The 19551-nt window shown below is 54.9% G+C and overlaps 1 protein-coding gene across 2 annotated transcripts in view; it reads right to left on the reverse strand.

Moving 5' to 3' along the window:
• The window catches only part of LOC119098460 (tyrosine-protein kinase Src64B), a 43676-nt gene that overhangs the window by 11474 nt on the left and 12651 nt on the right, over positions 1–19551 (reverse strand). For both annotated transcript variants that reach the window (XM_037221383.1, XM_037221382.1), the window contains exons 2-3: positions 13209–13312; positions 261–368 (exon numbers count right to left, since the gene is read on the reverse strand). In XM_037221383.1, the coding sequence (XP_037077278.1) occupies positions 261–368; positions 13209–13284 (184 nt within the window). In that variant the 5' untranslated portion in view covers positions 13285–13312. The remainder of the gene's footprint in view (positions 1–260; positions 369–13208; positions 13313–19551) is intronic.

Here is a 19551-nt window from a genome sequence, read left to right on the forward strand (position 1 = left end):
AATAACAAAGGACGACAACATAGCACTAATACTGCAAATCCTTCAACACATCTGTCACATTCAAAAAGGAATTTCACTCACTGTTACTTTACCGTCCTTACAACATTTATGAGGTGAGAGTGGCGGAAGAAGCACGCACATTCCCGCGTTAACAGCTGACTGCTTCAGCACAAAACTGAGTGCCGTCCGACGCGCGCCGGGCCCTAACGCCACTGTTGAGCAGGAGGGCGCACCTCTGCCTATGTGGCGCCTGACCTCACCTGAGCTGGCGGTACGAATGACGTCACTGCGCACGTGACCACCGCCGGCCGGGCCGCCATTTCTGGATGGCGTCTGGTGGCTGGGGGGCGTCACTCCACGTTGCACATCTGCGGACGGCCAGAACGGGACGTCACGCGCGGTGACAGAGCACGGCCAGAACAGGTCGCTCACGGCAACACAGCGCGGTCGGTGACATGTCACGCACGGCGACAGAGCGCGTTCAGTGACATGTCACGCACGGCGACAGAGCGCGTTCAGTGACATGCCACACACGACATCACAGAGCACGGTTAACCGATCGATTCGAAGCATTCGCGAATTGAGTGCGTGACCACGACTTGACCTGCAAATCATCTAGAGCTGGTAACCTCAAACCACCATCCATTTCAAAGCCAAAATAAATTACAAATCACCTTAGCGCATAGTTATCCGAATTCCGAAATCAAAGGAGCCATCGCCTCAAAACCTTTACGACTTGACAGAGCGCCTAGGATTGCATCAGCTGGACTGAAACCGGTGACCTCAAGTCAACGTCTTGACTTTCAGAAACCCATATAAGCCCCTTTGGACGTTGTAGTCACGTTCGCGCTCGAGAGTAAGGCTGCCCAAAGATTAGCAAAGGTTTCGAGCTAGTTAACCGTTGCCAATCTACGGCGAAAGGTTGCGAGTTGATGGGAAATCGATTCACAAAGTTTGGAAGCCACCAACGAGGCGAGTTTCCAAGCTGGACGTTGTTGCGATACCAAAAGTGTCTTATGCGGTTTATGAACATGTAAGTAGTGGTATAAGGTCGTCAGTTTCGGATTGGCCTCAAAACTGTATATCTGACTTGGGGCGCTGTTACTTTAAAGAAAATTGGTCCAGCGGCCACTCAATTTTAAGTTGGGCGCGTGGATGACGAAAATGTTATGTTCTCCCCAGCTTTCATCCCAAAGCCATCAACCCACCGAGTTAATTTTGCAGGGATTCCAGTGGATGGTGGTCACGTAAGAAGTATGACAAATACGTCATACTAAATAATACGTACTGGCCTTTGCAATCTCCGCTTTAAGAAAACATTGGGACACATTGCTCCTCAACGCAAGAGCATGGGGGGGGGGGGGCACAATGTATTTTGTCCTAATTTGTACATAGTTCGAGGAAACAAGTCCAAAATATGGTACACTGATGGCCAATGTCAAGTCATATGCCATGACCCTTACGCAGTCATATTTACCACAGCATTTGGCTTATCGTGGAGTGTCACGAAGTTGCACAATGCAACAAGGCGCGTTCATTTTCGTTGGTAGATTTATTCGGTAGATATGGAATGCTTGCTTCAAGAGACAACAACGTCCCGGCTTTAATGACGACGACCAGGGTATCCCAGGTTTAAAGGCTTTTAGTTTGTCCTGGCTGCTCTGCTGACCCTACATAGTCTGCCATTCCGTGGTCACGTAATTTCACTAGCGCATAGAAGTCGCTGCTGCGCACATCGAGGTCGGTGTCAGAATCGACCCTGTGCGTGTGAGTCGGTGTCAGAATAGACCCCGTGCGTGTCAGACGGATTCGTGGTAAACTCTGCTGAAGCCGAATCAAATTCGAGTCTTTCATCCAATTTCTCGTACCACGGCCATCATGAAAGCCTAAACAGAACATCTCTTTTTAAAACAATGCAGTTCCGTATGACCGTGTTCCAGGTTCAAGCAAAATGACGTTAGTATATTACCTCACTGTATTACAGCAGTCATCAGTGTCCCTCAAATGTCACTTAATCAGCTGACACATCTGTAGAGAAGAACACAGGCGGAGGAGGAAGGGAAGGGAGTGGAGCCAACATGCAGCATCACAAATTCATAATGTTATGGATCCAACAGTAGCAATAACCTCATTCCTCGGAGAAAAGCCAGGATAATGAAGATATGGATGCATTGACATTTCAGAAACCAATTCACTTCTGCTTTTCGTTTCGATAAAGGCATGTTGCCAAAATATCAACGCATCTATAGGTCCATCCTCCTGGTTTTTCTCCGAGGAATAAGGCTACTACTTCTGTCTTATCTAGGTGCATAATGTTCCTCGCAAATGCACTAGCAACTGAGTAATGTTATGGATCCAGCCGAACGTTGATGTGAAACATAACCTGGTCTGGTAATGTACGCGAGCAGCATCCAAGCGAAGGACGGGCGCATGTCGAACAGTTGACTACCGCAGATGATGTCGGATTGATGGCTACCCACACGTACTTGCTGGAGGGCTCGTGGGTAGCATACTGGAGTGCGATGCACCATAGTCAATAGACGTCACCATATCTGCATACACTATGGCATTCACACATCTGTCATTCAGGTCGTTGCTGCCTACCGCTACCCCTGGATAGGGCATCATGCGGCAAGTAGGAGGTAGGGTGGAGGCAAGAAGACAGACACAATAGTACTTGGTGACGAGGCAAGTATCGAGCGAGACAGACTGCTGTAGAATGGACGTGACATATGAGAACGGGTGGCCGTCACAAGCCATGGAGAGCGACGCGACGAGCCGTCCAATCGGGATATGAGAGCATCACTGGAGAGAACGACCCGCCCAGCCGAGATAAGCTCCACGGCTCGCTGCCGCAGACGACGGCCGAAGATGGCGGCCAGGGCGTGGGGCGTGGGGCGCTGGGGCGCGGGGGCGGCCGTGGGAGCGCAGGGACGGATGGGGGGGGGGGGGGGGGCACAGTCGCGCTGCCAGCCAAAGAGCGCCCGGAGACCCGAGACCGCGGCCACAGGCGGCCAGCGCCAGCCAGCCGACACCGCGGTCACAGGCAGCCTTGACAGCGTCTAGCCGGGCGTCGCCACATCCGTCCGTCGCCACGGCCAGTGAGGGCCGTCCGGCGGCGTATCTCCCTCTGAACAGTGGCGACCTTGCATCCGGAGATCAAACGTCCCCGACCCAGTCATATGTGGAGGAGCAGAAGGCCCAAAAACGCCACCACTCGGGACAAGTTACCCAGCATTGGAACCAGCACCATAACCAATCTAAAAACTCCAGCGTCGAAAAGAGCTAGCCCGTAAACACAATGCCTTGATCCGCGTCTGACCAAAGGCCGCCAATATGCAAACGTCCCAGACGCGGCCCGCAAAACCCCTCCCACTGCGCGCAGCTCGCCTCTTCGAGGTGGCGCTGCGCACACGGTGACGTTCCAAGTCGCAAATTCGCAATCGTGGCCGCAAATCCTGCTATCGTTCCCCGGAAACCACATCGCTGTTTGGGGCCGATGAGCTCGCGGCCTTCCCTCCAGCGCCAGCGCCAGGTCCTCACTGACGCAACGCTCCGTTTTGGTGCCACACCGCATCACCGATCAATTCCTGTCGGCGCTGTCTGCCCCCCTCCCCCCCCCGCCCCTCCACCGACACCGCCTGTCAGACTTCACGCCGACGCCAGCGCCCGCCGGCCGATTTGAGAGCCCCAGATCGCGAGCCGTTATCGATGATCCAGGGGCTGGGAGATGCAGGGGGGAAGGGGGGGGGACGCAGACACTGAGTGAATGACTAACGGACGGTTTCGCATGACAGTAGTGACGGAGTGAGGGGAGGGCGCCGGTAGTGTAGTGCGAGGTTCGATTCCCCGCGGCACCCGCCCTTCCTGTCAGGGTGAGAGGCAAGCCTCATATAGCCATATATAGCTATAGCCATGTATATACGCCATATAGCCTCAGCAGCTGAGTGCGTCACAAAGCCCCAATGACATGAGGATGGTGGCAGGCATCCTACGATACACCCGAGAAAAGCATAACCCAAAAGCCTTTTCAAACGTGTGGCCCGGTACGGTCCAATTCCGTGACTTGCTCCGTTTTTTTCTTCTCAGCCGGACGCACTTCCGGTTTATGAAAAGGACAAACAAGCTCTTCCCTTGACCCCTGTCAAAGGTTCGCCGTGCCCGAGCGACACTGGCGGAGCGCCGGGACTCGCGGAAGGCACCCGGGCCCGCGGCGGTCCGGCACAGGCGGCCCCCGGTCCGCCGGCAGCCGCGGCGTACCGGCACAGCCAGTCAGGAGCCGGGAATACGCTGCAGCCACTTCGCGGCGTCCACTGACGACGGGCCGAGCCACTTCCGTCCGTCCGGTCATGTCAGGCTGAACCTGCACTGTCCGGTCACAGGCGGTTTAGACCGGTCCGGCCCGACCACAGCACGCAGGCGCAGTGAGCTAGGACTGAAACCGAACTGGCCAATCCTCACCCAGGCGGAAGCTGTACCTGGCGCTTTGAGCCGAATAAAAAGTGACATAACATAAACGCGGCCACGCCTGGTATGGAAAATCGGGACATCCGGCTATCGCATTGTACGAGCCAGTCTGAAAGAGGCCAAAAAGTGGACCGATGACTCCAGATGTCTTGGGCCAGTGACGACGCACCAACTCAGCACCGGCTCTGAATCAGCCCGGGAAAACTGGCGCCACCACAGGCAGCAACCATCCTGTCGCACAAGGAAACGGTGCAGTGGTCGTCCTTTGTAATTCACGATAACCGGTTATTTTGAGTTGGTAATGTAAAAAGACGCCATCGATATGCTACGTAAAAATGACCATAGGCGCTGGCATTGCCTGCCCGATGCAGCCATCCAGCACCATTTCTTTGTCACAGAACACGAAGTCTCCAGAAGAGCAAAACGGGTCAGGGGAGCGTTCAAACCGCTTTGGAACGGACGTGATGTTTCGACTCGGGCGTGTTCGTTTACCGAATTCCACGAGTGGTCATTGATGAGACTGGAACCGCGATGTCACGCCGGATGAACAGGTCCTGCCGCACCAGAGCGGTTACGTCACGTCACGTGACGGACTTATGCATCACATAATCCATGTGTGGGTGCCAGCAACTCTAACTAGAGCTCCTCACCCGTCACGAAGGAGCGCTCCCACTGCCAACTAGCATGGGACGTACCTCTCCGTGCGTGCCAGCCGAACGCCGCCGTGCGTTCAACTCCTCAGAGGTCAGGGGTGGCCTGTGTGAGCTTCTCCGGAGGTGGGGGGGGGGGGGGGGGGGGGGGAGCTCGTTAGTATCCTGATATGAAAACTGGCTCATTCGCGGCAGAGAGGCCAGATGTGAGAAGGAGGTTAACTGGAGGTGGCCGCCGCGAAACTGGCCGCGGCGGGAATCGGACCCGGTCAGGCCGGACTTGGGGCCAAACCAGACCGACCTGACCTGACTAACCGGACCAGACCAGCCGCACGTGACCTGAGCACACGCCAGTGCCAGCGCGTTGAAACGCACCAGCGAAGTCGGGCAGGCAAAGCTGGGCATGTCGGAAAAACTGGAGCTGGTGACGGGTCCGGGGGCCGTGTTCGTCACGACCGCCATCAGCCGACGGCGCAGTCAACCATGGCCCGTCTATCTGGGAGACAACGTGCCCTGTGCTGGCCCCTCCCCAAAACCTGCCTCTCGACGCCCTGACGCCCCTCCCAGCCCAGTGCTGGCCCCTCCCCGACACCCGCTTCTGACGCCCTGACCCCCCCCCCCCCCCAATGCCCAGTGCTGGCCCCTCCCGACACCTAGCTTTGACGACCCCTTCCCTCCAGTCACCCAGTTGTAGCCACCTCACCGATACCCCCAAAAGCAAAAAAACACTCAAAGGCAGAAAGGTTTGATTCAGCGTCTGGTTAGAATCGGAGTGCTGCAAGGTCGGGGGTGGTACTACATAATGGTGGCCGATGGACAGAGTAAGCCCGTTCCATCCACAACTAGCCAGAGGATGCAATTTTGCAGTCCAGATAAGGCCGCACCCTTTCATTGGGAAGGTCCGTTCGCCCGGATCATGTGCCCGAAATGTCTCCTCTGCGCTGTGGGTCAGGTTTGTTGAAGTCATATTTCCTGGAGTTTCCTAAACATCACTCGATGCGGCGTGGCTAATACAATAGCCTTCGTGGAAACATCACATCCTGTTCATGAGTCATGTCTCACTCAGCCTGTCCTGCTAGTCATATCTTCGTACTCTGTAAAGAACAAAAAAAATATGACGTGGCTTTCGATAGGGCGGACAATGGAATGTTTGCGGGATGAAGAAGCCTGCAAAAGTCTGCAGAAGCGTGAAGGAATGCGTGTGAGATACCGAGGCAACGCAAGGACGGGGATCGACACGTCTCCATCGGAAGACGCATCAGTGTATCGCGTACCACTCTCGTATTCTAACCAGGGCCAAATCAGGCCACTGGACACGGAACGACTGATTTATGAGCTATCCAGAAACTTGTGCCCACAGGAAACGCACCACACGTCGATTCATAAATCAAGGTCCAACAGCCCAGTGATTTCCTATGCCGTCCATTCCTGATGCACCGCATTGTTCTGCGCCTTCGTCAGCGCAGAGAATAAAAAGACATTCGTGGCGTCATTTCCAAAAGCTGGCAGGAACTCAGCAGCAGCGCGGAATTCGGTGCGATAAGATGCCGGCGCTGCGGGCACGCTGTGGTGACGCTTATCACGCGGTGGTCCGCTCGCTGGGCTCTTGCGATTTGTTGCAACCACTGCTGCCCGCTGAGCGGCGGCAACATGGGTGCCGCCCGCAGCTGCCCGCTAAGCGGTGGCAACATGGCGCTGCCCCCAGCTGCCCGCTGAGCGGCAGCAATATGGGTGCCGCCCGCAGCTGCCTGCTGAGCGGCGGCAACGTGGGCGCTGCCCCCAGCTGCCCGCTAAACGGCGGCAACATAGGCGCTGCCACCGGCCCCAGTTACCCATTGAGCGGCGGCAACATGGGGCGCCGCCCGCCGAGCGGCAACATGGGCACAGCCCGCAGCTGCCCGCTGAGCAGCGGCAACATGGGAGTCGCTGCGGAGCTCAATCGATAGGCACCGCCTACTCCGCAGCTGTCTGCCCAGCCGCAGTTATATGCTGCTTACAGCTGCCGGCAGAGCAGTCACAGAATATCTCGAGAAGTCCGCTGCACTGGGCCCCATACACGCGCACCGAGACAGAGCACGACTGTCAGTCCATTGATGAGTAATAGGCCGGGAGGACGGCTGTCTGATCTGATGATCAACTCACGAGTAAGACGCCGGCCACGGCATGTGACAAATGCACAGGGGAGCGGTATGAGAGGTGAGATTTGTGGGCTGTCATTGATAGTGATCTGGTCAGGAGGATATGGGGAGGGGGAGAGAACGGGGATTCCCGAAAGCTTAATGTCTGTGGGACGTGTTCAAAATGGTGACAAGCTTTAATACGCAGTGACTTTTTCCATAATAAAGGGCGGAAAACGGAAACACACAAACGCTACAACGGTGGCGCACCCAAGACGGACATGAAAGCCCGACCTCTCTTAGCCCGCGGAAATCCTAACGCCGTCTCGTTCGATGAAGGCACCTATATTACAGGAAGCTGAAACACCATCTTTCAGCTCCCATCTTCCACCCATTTCCAGCTTTCATCCATCAAAGATGGACGCCACTAAACCCAAGCTGAGCAGCATTCCCAAGCCCCTGGAGGCGTTCGGCCGACAGATAGTCTCGCATGATTATTCGGAATGTTGGAAAATTCTCCAGAATTGCGTTTTGCAGTGTGAACACGGATAAATACTACTCATAATTTTCTATGCCAAGTAAGAATCTCAGAGAAATTTCACGCCGTGGCCGAGACATTTTTTTCGCTATGCCTAGCTGTGGCCGTTGGCTAGGGTGCAGCTATGCACTGTGCATGTGAGATGCAACAAACGGGTAATTTCCGGATCCGCCGCACGCGAATGGAGAATATCCGTGGACATCCGTATACCCTACGTCCAAATACGAGGCGCCATACGTTCAGACAGGTGTCGCAGGCCAATCTTGAGAGGCTTCCCCAGTTCCTTCGTCTGCAGCTTAGACAAAGGGAGTCACACGCCTAGGTAAATAATTTATAGTGATGAGATGCCTTTAAGCTCGAGTTTTAAGGTTCTTTCAGTCTAGGTGAGGAGACGCATCCAGAGTTCAAACGCAGCGGTGTCCCTAGCCTTGGTAAAGAGACGTCCAAATGCACTCAGCAACGGGGCGCCCGGACAGAAGCAGAGGGGCGCCCAAAGTCCGCGAGAGAACCCAAGCCCAAGCCCAAGCGCCTCAAGTTATCCATGCCCTAGCAGGGCTAGACCCCTGAATCTATGACATGAGATGCTCACAAACCTACATGGATGGGTAACAAAGGCATGAGTAGACGTGTCCACTGCAATCCGAGCAGAGACACCGACGCGCGTAGGTAAAGCGCACCAAGAGGATATAGCGGTGTGCCCTGAGTCCAGATAGAGGGGTACTGAAAACCTAGGTAACTGGGCACCCCAAACCAAACAAGGCCTATCCTGGTCCATTGCTGGATGACAGGCTACCTTTCGGAACTTCTCCCAAGAACCCCTTCATGTAAGACACGATATAATTTCCCAATTTAACTTGGTCCACAGCAAACTGAAGCAGATTTCTAACTGCTAGCGTGATGGACTAGAGACGGCCTGCCTCATGCTAGTCCATCTCACGTGTCAGGTTCGTGTAGATATTGTCTCTTATCCAGCACCTCACACTCACCAACGCTTACTCAACACCACAATGTCCATGTGTACAACACAAAGCAGCCTTGCGTCTTCGAGTCTATAAGAGTATGAACATGCATAGTAACAAACGGTTGGCCTTGTATACTAGCTCCAATCCGAAACGAGTCACGATTGCGTGACACAGAAATTATGTGATTAATAGCCAACGGGAAGTGAGTGAGACAATGTACGATTGGCTGCTAAACCACTAATGATCGTCCTGCGATTCCGGAACTGTACAATGCAACAAACGGCTCCTGAGGCACCGCGGATTACTTTTTAAGGGGAGCGTATCTAGTCAAGTAAGGATTTTTGACTGTGCACGTACAATGGTAGGGGATTTCGATTTACAAATTTTGGTGTCATTGGTTGCTACAAATTCGCCTCCACTGAAGAGATATTGCTGCAGCCCCAAATTCTCTTCCCTTTGTATGGAAGAACCAATTTATCGGGTAGACCACAAGCAATATTCACTAATTATTACCATCTACTACCATCTATTACCATCATACCACTAATCACCATCGGCATCATTGAGAAGGCATCACTGGCTCTAGCCAAAGGCTTTTCGAAGATGTCGCTTGTCAGCGCTGACAGCAGCTTGCGAACGCGGCGACATCGGTGGCCATTATGCTGACTTTTTTGTTTGCATTCAGCTCAGGCCTGCGAGTGTACGGGTTTAGACGTGTGGTAAGGCTGGTCAGCTGATACGCACCAATTCTTGTCGGCCTACTATAAGCTGAGATGAGGAACAAGGATTGCGTCGTGTCAATCGGCCGCACCAGGCTCTAGGGAAATGCGATTCTTCTACGTTGTTTACCAACCACAATAATGGCCACGTCTCTAGGGCGCAGTTACTCGCCACAGACAAGCCGGTGCATTCATCCTTTCCTGCCAGCTGATTGGTTTATCTTTTAGGATTGCATTTGTTCACGCACAGCTATCGATAGGATCGATAAAAATAAGTAAATCAAAACTGCTGCAGGACCCAAATGCACATTTAGCAACCAAAATTGACTATCGATAATTGCCAAACTCCCCTTAGGAGTGTATTGAGAAAACCAAGAACATTAGACACACTCCCTTTAAAAAGAGTGTCCCATCTTTGGGGCCTATTTGAAAAACATACGCCAGTGAAACCTAAAGACTAGTTAGCATAATAATACCACTGGGTAGTGCCAGTGCAGCACCGTCAAGACATACTACGGATATAGATTTTAATCATTTTCGAGACCAAATTACGCCGCCAACGTTTTCAATAGCATAGCGCTTCTTCCTTGTAGTCACGACCACCGTCGTCATGACAACCACCGTGCGCACCGCCCCTGGTGTGAATAAAAGAACGTTAGTGATTGGCCCAGCGGGCACCAGCCTGTTACTGAAAAGTCGGCTGTTTGAAATTTGAAACAGTGCGTTGCATCGATCATGTGATACTCTCATTCCCAAAGCCAAAGTGCGCATCGAAAACGCCATAGCGGAGAAATCAAAGACGTGCTAGATAACGACACGCTCAATTTGCGGGGTAAAAGCTTCGTGTTCGCATGTCTTTTTGTCTACACAGAGTGTTCCAAGCTTGCGTAACATTCATTGCACACAGATTTTTACACATTATCGTGTGTCAAACATTACAGAGCGCAAACGCAAAAAAATCAAGGCGAATAAAATGCATTACTTTCATATTGATGGGCAGAGAGACAAATAAGATTGCTCCGCAGGGTTGGCTGCTTCAAATAAAAATTCTGAGCTCCTCAGGACTTCCGAGAAAAATGGCATTGCTGATCAAATCTTACGCGCCTGGTGTCACTCTAAGTGACCACTACAGAAAAGACAAAATATCGAATCGACTTACTGATGACATGCATAGTTTAGGTTCCGCCGGAACAGAAGGCATTTGGTGAATCTGTTTGCCCCATGCCTGGGCTTGAAGGGGGGGGGGGGGGGGGGGCGTTTAGTGGCTGCACATATTCACCAGGCGGCTGGCTGACAGAGCGGCGCGCCGCCCGACCGAGGGTGAGTCATTCAGCCGGCGGGCCCGGCGAATACAGCCGGTTAATTCTGTGTGACTAACGGAAGGCGGCTGGCACAGGGGCACGAAGCACACTGTTTGATGATGATTTTATTGGATTTTCATGTTTGTTACACATACAGTAGCTACACATAGAATATTTGCCACCCTCCTGGGGAACCATGACCAGTTGCTGAAGGCATGTTGGGCATGCACAATGGAAACAAACCCTGAACACGGAAGCCCCGCTTCTGAGAGTTCAACATCATGCCAGACAGAGCGCCACAATTAAACTTCAAAGCTGTACCCGATGCCGATCCCTGAACACCGCTCGCCGATCGAAAACGAAATGACTGATGACTGTGACTGCTGACTGACTGATGACTAATGACTGGTGCGATGGCATCCCGACACGAGATGTATCGATTGTTCCTGAAGAGCGCCAAGCGTGCGAGTGATCATTGGTTTAGGTATCGAATGGATACATGCGAATAAATGGTACGACCGTCCGTAGTGCTACATACATACACAATAACTTCCAACGTATTGTAGAAATCCCTGAATAATACATTCATTCCAGTCCGCCAGTTATGGATTTTGCTGATGTGAACATCAGAACTCCTCTCAACTGTGCAAACCCCGGATTATTGATAACTCGTTGGTTCGACCAACTGTATCGGAAAATTGCATAGGCGTCTGTCAAAAATGAACGTAAGAAGAAATCCACCAGTAAAAATTAACTGGGACCGACTGGAAATATGTCAAACAACACCTATTCGGCAATACATGCAATTCGCGTCTGGTCATGTATGCAAGGACTGCACAGCAGGGGGGGGGGAGGGGCAGAGGGGGCAGTTGCCCTTCCTTGCCAGGAAGGGGGATAAGAGCATGCTTTTGCACCCCCAATTTTCAGGAGGCCCCTTTTTGCCCAACTAAAGGCATAGTGCCCACACTCTACTAAAATGCAAATGAAGGAGCCCCCCCCCCCTCATAAATGGACAAGAGATTAGGGAATCCGGCTCAGAAGACCCTTTGCTGCATCAAGAGACTCGCTATCTGGGTCCTGAAGTCACTTTTATGAGTAATACCGCCGATGAACTACATCAGGAGGCCTAATGTTATGAGTAATACCGCCGATGAACTGCATGGGGAGGCCTAACGTTATGTTAAGAAGACTCATTTGCTAGATCGGAAGGCCCCCGCTACAAACTAGGCAGCCGCTGTTCTGGGTTAGGAGGCACCCTCTATATTTAGGAGACATCATTTCGTGATCAACATATCTTGTTTTGGGATAGCGAAGCCCATTGGCTAGATTTGGCTTTCGTGGATCGTAAGCATGTTGCTCTAGATGGGAAGGCTCCTCCATCCAGTATGAGGCCATTTTCGGGAACAGGAGCCCCTGTTTTGAGAAATCAAGGCCCTTCGCTGGATGACTGAATGCCCACAATCTTTCTTTTCAACTTTCGGCATTTATTCACTTGGATATGATGCATGCAACAGTATAATAAGGGATACATGCTCTCGGCGCCACTCCCTGCTGAAAACGATGCTGCACAGGAGGACATCCTGTGAGTGGGCCTCATTTCGTCCAGGAGGCCCCCTGAAAAATCCTGCCCCCCAACTCAGAACACGTGGCGCCGGCCGCGCATGTTGCGCTTATGTTTTATTCATGGCCAATACTAGGTCGAGGACGGGTTTGATTGGAGATTTGCCAAGCAGGGCAGAAGATGACCCCGTTATAATCAAAACTACTGTCATTAATCGGGCTACAACCAGTAACTTAAATCATGAATCACAATAATTTCACTACTAGAAGCGCCTGCGTCGTGCTTTACACAGAGGAACCCCTCGAACATTTAGCAGCGGAAGTAAAAAAGGCACGAATTCGCAATGTCGGCTAACTTTCCGATATTTTGGAAATTTACGTGTTCCCAGTCATGTTCTCATGACCACACCGAATGCCTGAGTAGTACAGCAGAGTTACCTCTTTGCATACGTAGGGATGAATTCCATGCAAATCGAACGTCGTCTGTGTTGCCGTTAGTGATAGTTGATGTAAAAGTGCATCTTGCGACAATTTTTGTTATCATTTCAGCAAGATTCCTCGTCAGGCAAAAAATATGTCATAGGGTAGCAACACCGAAGTTGATGCCATATCTATATATATTACACCAGACACTGGAGAGCGATGGTTGCACATTGAGGTGCTGCCAGACCCCCCCCCCCCCCCCACCCGACACCCAGACAGGCACTTTTAAATGGCGCCCAAAAAAGCACATGAAATCCCCTCAAAGTTCTGCAGTCCTCTTACAAAAATTATCGTTGCGCGCCGCAATACAAACACCATCCTAACAACGGCCTTCACCATGACAACCGCTTGCGGGCCCACTTTAAGCAGTCAGAGCACGCGGTGCGGTGCGGCCGATCGCCTGTGCCTTACTTTGAGAGTTGGTCTGACCCATGACACCGATGTCCTGAGCTTCAACTTTCAAATCCTTCGACAGGCAGCCACCCATGCCGGCTCGGTCACCGGACGCCCAGACTCTGAAAAGGACGCGACATCAGTTGGCAGAACAGGCCGACCTTTGCGGCAGCCGCACCCAGACCGGAGCGAACCGGCCACAAGAGGGTCGGGGGCACTGTCTCGTCAGTCCAAACCTGTGCGCCACCGACCCAGGGCGGTGAGCTGCGGCACTGCCACGAAGCGCCGAAGGTGCGAGCGCCGCCTTCCACCGCAAGACTCACTGGTGCTGACAAGCAGCAGCACCTGTCAGCAGCCCTCAGCTACAGACAGCTTGAGCAAACTCGGAGCACCCGTCACAGACGCGGCGAGCATTTTACGTCGCTGACTGCATCATGCATGCTCGCATTCTCCGTGCACTAAGCGGAACGTCCCAGTCTTGAATTCAGTTCTGTTTATCTAGCTAGCTGTTTTGTTTGCGCAGCTGTATTCTGATGCTTCAAGACGATCCAAATTCATAGCCCGTAACTGATGCAATATTAACATCAAACGTCCGGGCGTATGCGCGTTTGGGGTGACATGAATGTGTGGGGGGCTGTCATGAGCATATGTTGATCATATGCGACCACGCTATGCAGGCAAGTGGTGCCGCTCCATTCGTGTAATCAGCTGCTGCAAGCATGACGCGGTGCCGGAAGTCCTTCCGTGTAGCGCTGCTCTGGACCCCGGGCCGCCCGGGCGGAGGAAGGCCCTGGACCCCGAGCCGCCCAGACGGAGGAAAGCTCTGGAATCCGAGCCGACCAGACGGAGGAAAGCTCTGGAATCCGTGCCGCCCGGGCGGAGGAAGGCCCTGGATCCCGAGCCGCCCAGACGGAGGAAAGGTCTGGAATCCGAGCCGCCCGGACGGAGGAAGGCCCTGGATCCCGAGTCGCCCAGACGGAGGAAAGCTCTGGAATCCGAGCCGCCCAGACGGAGGAAAGCTCTGGAATCCGAGCCGCCCGGGCGGAGGAGGCCCTGGATCCCGAGCCGCCCAGACGGAGGAAAGGTCTGGAATCCCAGCCGCCCGGAGGGAGGAAAGCTCTGGAATCCGAGCCGCCGGAAGGAGGAAGGCCCTAGAACCCGAGCCGCCCGGACGGAGGAAGATCCTGGAACCCAAGCCGCCCGGACGGTGGAAGGCCCTGGACCCCGAGCCGCCCGGACGGAGGAAAGCCTTGGAATCCCAGCCGCCCGGAAGGAGGAAAGCTCTGGAATCCGAGCCGCCGGAAGGAGGAAGGCCCTAGAACCCGAGCCGCCCGGACGGAGGAAGATCCTGGAATCCAAGCGGCCCGGACGGTGGAAGGCCCTGGATCCCGAGCCGCCCGAACGGGAGGAAGCGTCCCCCGCCTCCAGACGACGGGACTCCGCGTAAGACAGTCGGCCCGGCCCCGGGTGACACAGACCATGGCGGGGTGCTACGCTCCGCCTCCGGTATCAGTCAGCACCCCACTGGGACTCCAGTCTCCCCCCCCCCCTCCGCCCCCTTTCGCCATTGGCCCAACTATCAACGTTTCGAGAAAAACATGTGAAAACGGTGTGAAACTTTTTTGCTTACTTCGATGTTATGCGTAACCATTTTACCCGGCCCATAACCCATTTGGTGATCGTTTACCGAAACCATACCAATGGCAAGCAGAAGATGCCTAACGAGCATGACGACCAGTTTTGAAACGTAATGGATTAGATGAGTTGGTCAAAGTCCTCGAGAAACATGATCATGACATCGACGACCGCACTGCCAACCAACCCACATACATGTGCATACATACGCACCACCAAAGTCCGCATCAGAAACGCTCTGACTGCAATGCGGAGATCAAGCCCGGAGCAAGGAACGCCGGTGCAGTGCGAGACGATTAGTGCTGCTGGCTCATGCGTTTGATCGTGGTCCAAATCACTGTCGACTCAGAACGATAGAGCGATGCCATGACGCCGTGAAATATGGTCTGATCCAGGAAGTCCAATAGGCACGCTGGCAATCGTCCACGTTAAGTCACTGCAGTGGCATTGGCTTTCGTCGATGTTAAGTCATTAAGTCATCGCCATCGGGCCTCGCGGCCGGGCCGCGGTCCTGCCATCGGGCGTCAGGACCGAACCGCGGCCCCGCCATCGGGCCTCAGGACTGAGCCGCGGCCGCGCCATCGGCTGTAGTCCCGCCCTCACGTCGGACAAGAGAGCGATGAAAACGGCACGTAACAAGCAGAAGCTGAAGTTCTTCGTCAGCGCAGGGGCCAACACAGTTGAAGAGGTCCAATGCAGGCTGGCAGATGGGAAAGAAGGCACGGAAGTAGCGAATTACCTCATGAATATAGTACATATACTATCGTGTGAAACACGTGCATATCTCCTGCCGATACATATGTTCATGCCCATATCCATATATAGGCATGAGCATATATATGGATAACGTACCGTAAAGCAGAGCAATGTTTGATTGGTCGGTCCCATTGGCCCGTACGCTGGGCCTCTATACGTTGAACATGAGGCCAACTGCAAAACAATGGCAACCGAAATACACCCGCATTGCGCAGCCAGGAACACATTGCGTAATGGTTTCATTGATACCCTGCATTTGCCTCCGTGGGCAAATGCCCCCCCCCCCCCCCCGAAAAAAATCCGCACACAAAATAACCGTAAAACAACGGTTAGGCCCTGAGATTGGTAAAATGCTTTACCTCGCCCATCTGGTTACCGAACAATCTATAACAGCCTTCCCAACTCCACCACCAACCAATCCCACTAGCTGTTTATTTTGCAACGCAATGCATTCAATAATCCCATCCAATACCGGACCTGTCCACTCGACCAGCTTTATCCACTTTGCCAGCCCGTCCACCCTGTCGGCACATCTGCAGCAGGTATCCACTGTGAAAACGACGAGGCCAAATATCCAACCGGCCTTTCAACTCCACCGCTCCCTAAGACGACATCGTGCTGCCCTCCGAAATTCCTTCGGACGTTTTTCGTAATCACCTGTACAAAACGGTGTGAAAGCCGAAAAGTCGCTCAACAGAACACACCAGTATTGCCTCTGGAAACTCAGACATCAGCTTGCCACATCGCTGCGCTTTCGGACCGCGGCGGCCACGGGCAGGACTGTCGGGCAAACTCTCCGACTGCGGCGGCCGCGCGGCGGAACTCTCGAGCAAACTGTCCGACTGCGGCAGCCGCGCGGCGGAACTCTCGAGCACTCTCCGACTGCAGCGGCCGCGCGGCGGAACTCTCGGGCAAACTCTCCAACTGCGGCGGCCACGCGGCAGGGCCATCGGGCAAACTCTCCGACTGCAGCGGCCGCGCGGCAGAACTCTCGGGCAAACTCTCCGACTGCGGCGGCCGCGCGGCGGAACTCTCGAGCACTCTCCGACTGCAGCGGCCGCGCGGCGGAACTCTCGGGCAAACTCTCCGACTGCGGCGGCCGCGCGGCGGAACTCTCGAGCACTCTCCGACTGCAGCGGCCGCGCGGCAGAACTCTCGGGCAAACTCTCCAACTGCGGCGGCCGCGCGGCGGAACTCTCGAGCACTCTCCAACTGCAGCGGCCGCGCGGCGGAACTCTCGGGCAAACTCTCCGACTGCGGCGGCCGCGCGGCGGAACTCTCGAGCAAACTGTCCGACTGCGGCAGCCGCGCGGCGGAACTCTCGAGCACTCTCCGACTGCAGCGGCCGCGCGGCGGAACTCTCGGGCAAACTCTCCGACTGCGGCGGCCGCGCGGCGGAACTCTCGAGCAAACTGTCCGACTGCGGCAGCCGCGCGGCGGAACTCTCGAGCACTCTCCGACTGCAGCGGCCGCGCGGCGGAACTCTCGGGCAAACTCTCCAACTGCGGCGGCCACGCGGCAGGGCCATCGGGCAAACTCTCCGACTGCAGCGGCCGCGCGGCAGAACTCTCGGGCAAACTCTCCAACTGCGGCGGCCGCGCGGCAGAACTCTCGGACAAACCGTTCGCCAATGGTGGTCAACGAAAGCTCGTTGGCATGCCTACGTCAGAGAACGAGGAGCATCAGCAGCGTTTGAAACGGAAGTTTTTTTTTAGTGCTGCGCACGCTATGGAACTGGTGGGCGATTTCCCAAGATAGAGAACCGGACAAAAAAATTTATCCCCTAACAGGATATTCTTACCGCGGTCCAGCGTGAGGCATGACCACTCTTCAGGCAAATATCACTGGTTTCACACCATTTTCTGTTAATGCTCTTGATCTATATTGAGGCCCTGCGCGAAGGTACGACATGTGTACATATTTCAAATACCATGACAACAATTAAGTCGTGTCTGAAACGTTTACCAATTTCCAGCCACCGACATATCAATTCGGTCCATCCATGCGCTGTTCTTTTTTACAAATAGCAATGCAAAAACTACCTAGTAGCCAATGGCCACCATCGCAAGCGGTGGCCACGCGCGTCACTCCCACCCATCCCCGTAATAATGGCGTCCGGCCGGCGACATGACTCAGACGGTCGCCGGCGCATATCTTTCGCAGCGCGCCTGCGTCCGTGCGGCGAGCTTTATGACGTCAGAGGGCCAGGGACGGGAGCGGCGGGCGGCGGTGGCTCGGGCTGGGCCGGCAATGCACGGGGCCGTGGCCGGGTAGCCTGTGCGGGTTCGGCCAGGGCTCGTCGGCCGGCGGGTCATGCGTCAGCCGGCCAGTGATCGGGGGCACCGGACGGAAAGCGTTCGGAGACTCCGCGGACCGTCCGGAGTCGAGGCATGACGCGGTCCAGGTTGGCGCGTACTGGTACCGCGCCTATCTCGGCTGCGAGCTAGCGCGGGCTGGCACCGCTCGTGACTCAGCTCGAGAAGGGCTAAATAAAAACGGGCTGAACTTTTATTTCTGGATACGGTTTACCGATGAAGAAGTGCGGCCCATTTTGATATACCCTGGTCTTCAACCCGTGCGGCCTCGTAACATCTATGCTAAACTTCGACAAATTCCGGTATTGCCACTGACTGCTCTCAGTTTAGAAAAAAACCATAAACATCGTACAATGATTTAGAGCCTGCTTTGTCAAGTTCATTGACTTCTATTTTCCATTTCATTGGCGTGCACGTGCGCGTGCGCACACGCACACGCACACGCACACGCACGTGTGTGCACACGCACGCCCCGCGCGTGTGCGCGCACCTGCACCGCTGGCTGCGCCGCTGCCAGCTGGTCGGGGAGACGTTCACACATTTACCAGAGGACGGCACACCCAGCGGGGTCAGCTGACAGCGGCAGCAGTAACAGCTGGTGCTGAGAGGCTACCTCCGACCCGGCGAGCCGAGGGCGAGCCGGTCGGTATGCGTGTGTGTGTGTGGTGGGGAAGGGAGTAACCGACGTTGTATGCCACCAAGCCGCGGTCAACGGAAACAGCACGACAGAGAAAGGCACCCTGCGATGTTTTGGGCGGTGCATCACCTCCTTTGTGCCATGTGCAAAGAAGAGGTAAGTTCAGGAGAGAGCGTTGAGTATGGAACACGTGTTCCAGACTAATACTATTACAGCTGGAATTCGAGTAAGCTTCTCGCCAGTGATGAAAACGTCAGCAACGCTTCAGCACAAATGCCTTCCTTCTTCGGGCATGCCATTTTAGGCAGCACTGGCTGGAACACTGATCTTTGCAACACCTGCAGCCTCTGAGAAGGTATGAAGCGAGGAGAATCCTCTCACAGCCTCTCGCTCCGACTGCTCCGGCATTCCTGGGACCACTGTGGCTGCGACCAGATGCGTCGGCCGCTGCCAGCCTGCCCCGGCACTGACGGCCGTCGGCAGCTGTCGCTCGCGACGGCGCCGGGCGGGCAGCCGGGGTGGAGCGCGAGCGGCAGCCGCCTCCACAGGCCGGCAGCTCGGCGGGGGAGGCCAGGCGGACGCACGGAGACAAAGGCGCCGGGCGGCCGGCGCACGTGGCGCCCGGCGCGGCGCCACGGCAGCGGCCAGCCCTGGTGCGCGGCGCGTGGCGCCGGCCGAGGCCCGCCGACTGGTGCGGCAGGCCGGAGGGGAGCTGCGCGAGCCGCCCGGACAGCGCCGGCCGCCAGCTGCGGCACGGTCGGCGCCATGTCCGATGCTGAGATGACGAGGCGGGAGAAGTGCATGGAAAGCGAAGTGGATGGACCCTGGATGGGACACAAGCAGGGAGGGTCGGTAGGTTTGCTCTACCCTCTTGACCCTTTCCACGTATCTACTTGTCTCCTACCCATCCGCGTAGCTTTAAGCATGTTTCACCTTCCTCTTCCTCCCATGCATTTTCATTCCTCAATCTTTTCCATCAATTGCCCCCTTCATCAGCTCACTTTTCCCCTCTCCTCCC

The sequence above is a fragment of the Pollicipes pollicipes genome, unplaced genomic scaffold, assembly GCF_011947565.3.
Source record: "Pollicipes pollicipes isolate AB1234 unplaced genomic scaffold, Ppol_2.1 Scaffold_4740;HRSCAF=5597_pilon_pilon_pilon, whole genome shotgun sequence".
Lineage (NCBI taxonomy): Eukaryota > Metazoa > Arthropoda > Thecostraca > Pollicipedomorpha > Pollicipedidae > Pollicipes > Pollicipes pollicipes.